The sequence below is a fragment of the Diaphorina citri genome, unplaced genomic scaffold, assembly GCF_000475195.1.
Source record: "Diaphorina citri unplaced genomic scaffold, Diaci psyllid genome assembly version 1.1 scaffold930, whole genome shotgun sequence".
NCBI classification, from domain to species: domain Eukaryota; kingdom Metazoa; phylum Arthropoda; class Insecta; order Hemiptera; family Psyllidae; genus Diaphorina; species Diaphorina citri.
The window spans coordinates 115,046-118,400 of NW_007378361.1; the positions used below are offsets into that span (position 1 = coordinate 115,046).

Sequence of the window (3,355 nt, forward strand, 5' to 3'; positions counted from 1 at the left end):
ATGAAATCTTAAATACCCCTCTATGAGATCTTAAATATCCCTCTATGAAATCTTAAATATCCCTCTATGAAATCTTAAATATCCCTCTATGAAATCTTTATAAATATCCCCCTATGAAATCTTTAATATTGAAAAATAATAAATTAATAATAAAAAAATATCTCTGTTTACAATCTTGGCATTCAAGTTTTGATGTTCCAAATCCAAATATCTTCCCCAACTTGTCTTCATCATTCAAGCACGAAGAAGTTTACTTTATAAAACTTGTTTTTTTTGTTATGTTGATATTTGATAATGTGTGGTTGGGAAAGAAGTTTTGAATGTTTGGTATTATCAAATAGTAAAGAGTTCTAGATAATCTCTAGCCAACAGTGCTGTATGGTCTTTATGGAATCTGAGGAAGTACCAACCGATTTACTTCTCTCTACGGTTTTTTCTTACCCCTCGACATTTTCCTCCAAAAAGTGCCACTTCGGGTGGTCCAATTTGGATTCCAAGTGCCCGTTCACAACGGCGATCGTGGAACATTGACCTTCGCTGAGACCATCGACCCTCACACCAGTGTGTCCACAACAGAGCCTGGAACCTTCTGCTTATTTAGATACGCTTGAAATTTTTGAGGTAGCTGATGGTAGACCATCGCAGAAAAAATACTAAGCTCAATTTCTGAATTTCCTTCGAGGGTCGGTGGGTGCTATGGTCAGGGATCCGTTGAGGAGTCTTCTATCCATTGGCATTTTCTCTCTCTCTCTCTCGCTCTCTCTCTCTCTCTCTCTTGGGTCGGGACTAGGGTCGATGGTCGGTTCTCGAGTGTGTCGGTTTATATAGCTTCCCCTTTTGAAAAATTCTGATTTCAGTTTTGTTTTGATTTGGGTTTTTTTGAAAAATTTGTGGATTTTGAATTTTTGTTTGCTGAGTGATAAATTTGATAACTTGATAAGATAACGATTATCCCGAATTTCCTACCTAATTTGCCCTTTTACAATTTACTGTGGGAACATACGTTGACAGTATCTTCTTGCAAACCAGATTTCATCAAATCCTTAGCAGTGTTCAGCTTATCACAACAGAAGTTCAAGAACCTACCCTACCAAACACAGAATGTTGAAGCCCATGTTAAAACCAAAAGTTCTTTCCCAAGTTCTGGGACAGGCGAACACAGAGGGAGTCCAAAGTACTATGTAAGTAAATTGCATACTAGAAGGTCCCCAAGAGAGCCCACTATTATCAAATGAACTTTTTCCGAGAGGTTTCAAAGAGGGAACTGTAACTGCTAAAGTTTTATCCTAAAAGTGAAGAGAGAAGGAAGACAGGATAGGAGGAAGCCAGCTGTTCTTAGAATGAACCTTATCTGTTGATTAAATATGCCCTGGGCAGGGAACAAACCCTTGACCTCTAGCACTTAGAGGGTAGACCTTAAAGCTTAACTGGCTAAGATAGAATGAAAGAAGAAGCTATGGTGATGTACTTAGTGGACAAAACAGCCCTTTAAGCATTTCCCAGCAACTAAGCAGTCTTTTAACAATAAACACTGCTCTGTTTTGTTTACAGGTTAATGAGTTACGAAGGAACACTGCTGGCGTACAGTGGACACAAAGATAATGATGGAACAGTCATTGCAGCCATCACAAGTAATATTTGGTCAGCTTTCGAGAAGAATGGACGGTCAGCTTTCAAAGAAGATAGCCTGCAAATGGTCCTGATGGAATGTAGTGTAAGTTTCCTTTCTGATATACTAGCACTAGAAGGTCCCCAAGAGAGCCCACTATTATCAAATGGGCTTTTTTCCAAGAGGTTTCAAAGAGGGAACTGTAACTGCTAAAGTCTTATCCTAAAAGTGAAGAGAGAAGGAAGACAGGATAGGAGAAAGCCAGCCGTTGTGAGAATGAACCTTATCTGTTGATTAAATATGCCCTGGGCAGGGAACAAACCCTTGACCTAGCACTTGTAGGGTAGATGTGCTACCCTTAAAGCTTAACTGGCTAAGATAGAGTGAAAGAAGAAGCTATGGTGATGTACTTAGTGGACAAAACAGCCCTATAGGCATTTCCCAGCAACTAAGCAGTCTTTTAACGATAAACACTGCTCTGTTTCATTTACAGGTTAATGAGCTACGAAGGAACACTGCTGGCATACAGTGGACACAAAGATAATGATGGAACAGTCATTGCGGCCATCACAAGTAATATTTGGTCAGCTTTTGAGAAGAATGGAAGGTCAGCTTTCAAAGAAGATAGCCTGCAAATGGTCCTGATGGAATGTAGTGTAAGTTTCCTTTCTGATATACTAGTCCAGAGATGACCAACTCACCAATAATGAGCTAGTGGTAGCTTGCAAAAGGAGAAACACTCTAATGGGAACCAAAGATTTACATATGTCATTACGGCGTAAATTTTTGGTTCAAAGACTAAAATTTAGCTTGCTGGTCTCTTGGTCATCTGAGTAGCCTTTGATCCATTGAAGTTTGGCAACCCCTGTACTAATGCAACAAGTAGACCTGTCTTGTAAAAGCTAGGTTGTGGGTAAGTCCTACTGTTCACTAGTAAGTATCTTATTTAGTTATTCACTAATGAGAAAGACCAGTTAAACAGCACACCTTTTAAAAAATATCATTATTATCTATTTATTTATGTTCTAGAATGGCAAAGTTGCAATCACCCAAGTAGCCAACGTTCTCCTGTGTTTGTACGCCAAAGAAAATGTCTGCTTTGGAATGTTACGGGCAAAGGCTGAAGCTCTCGCAACCTATTTAGAAGCCCCTCTCAAGCAAGTGGTCAACACATCCTGATGCATTAGATTCCTGTTGGGTGTCAGTGTCTATGTGTATATTCTATTGAATTATGTTATTCTGCTCGGGTATGCAGTTGTCAGGTTGGCTTTGCATAGCAAGTGAAAATATCTAAAGGCAGACCTGTCAGCCTACTTAGCTTGGAGGGTAGCATGTCTGCTTTGTAAATGCAGACATGGGGGTTTGATTCTCACCTGGCACAGAATTTATCCTAAACAGATAAGGTTCTTTCTTGGAACAGCTGGCTTTCTCCCATCCTGTCTCTCTTTGCTTTTGGGACAGTAAGACCTTAGCAGTTACAGTTTCCTCTAAACTTCCTCTTAAAAAAAAAAAAAAGCTTTGGAAAAAAGAAGTCCGATCATTGAGCAGACAGAAAAGTATACAAGAACATTCAGTTTCAACTGGAAATATTTTTTTTTTTTGTTTTTTACAAAATAAAATTTTTAAACGTTTATTTATCTCAATAAAAAATAATTTATTAATAAATACCTAGGTACCTAATTAAAAAAAAAATAAATAAATGTACAGATTTGATTATTTTTTTATTATTATTATTAAGATCGGAAG

General features: G+C 38.2%; 1 protein-coding gene across 2 annotated transcripts; it reads left to right on the forward strand.

Moving 5' to 3' along the window:
* Window positions 1–875: 875 nt before the first annotated feature.
* LOC108251828 (ragulator complex protein LAMTOR2) lies at window positions 876–3,088 on the forward strand. Of its 2 annotated transcripts, none has more exons than XM_017445703.2 (3): window positions 876–1,181; window positions 1,552–1,714; window positions 2,639–3,088. In XM_017445703.2, exons 1-3 carry the CDS (start codon window positions 1,102–1,104, stop codon window positions 2,786–2,788), a joined length of 393 nt encoding a protein of 130 aa, XP_017301192.1. In that variant the 5' UTR covers window positions 876–1,101; the 3' UTR covers window positions 2,789–3,088. The 2 variants fall into 2 exon arrangements, with proteins under 2 accessions (XP_017301192.1, XP_008476175.1); XM_008477953.3 differs by lacking the exon at window positions 1,552–1,714 and adding an exon at window positions 2,103–2,265 and having other exon boundaries at window positions 878–1,181.
* Window positions 3,089–3,355: the final 267 nt, after the last annotated feature.

What these genes read in the sequence shown, in the direction of transcription:
- LOC108251828 (XM_017445703.2), top strand. Translation starts at nt 1,102, where the DNA reads ATGTTGAAGCCCATGTTAAAACCAAAAGTTCTTTCCCAAGTTCTGGGA. An exon ending in GAGGGAGTCCAAAGTACTAT is followed by an intron (nt 1,182 to 1,551) that starts GTAAGTAAATTG and finishes TTTTGTTTACAG; the next exon opens with GTTAATGAGTTACGAAGGAA. An exon ending in TGGTCCTGATGGAATGTAGT is followed by an intron (nt 1,715 to 2,638) that starts GTAAGTTTCCTT and finishes TTTATGTTCTAG; the next exon opens with AATGGCAAAGTTGCAATCAC.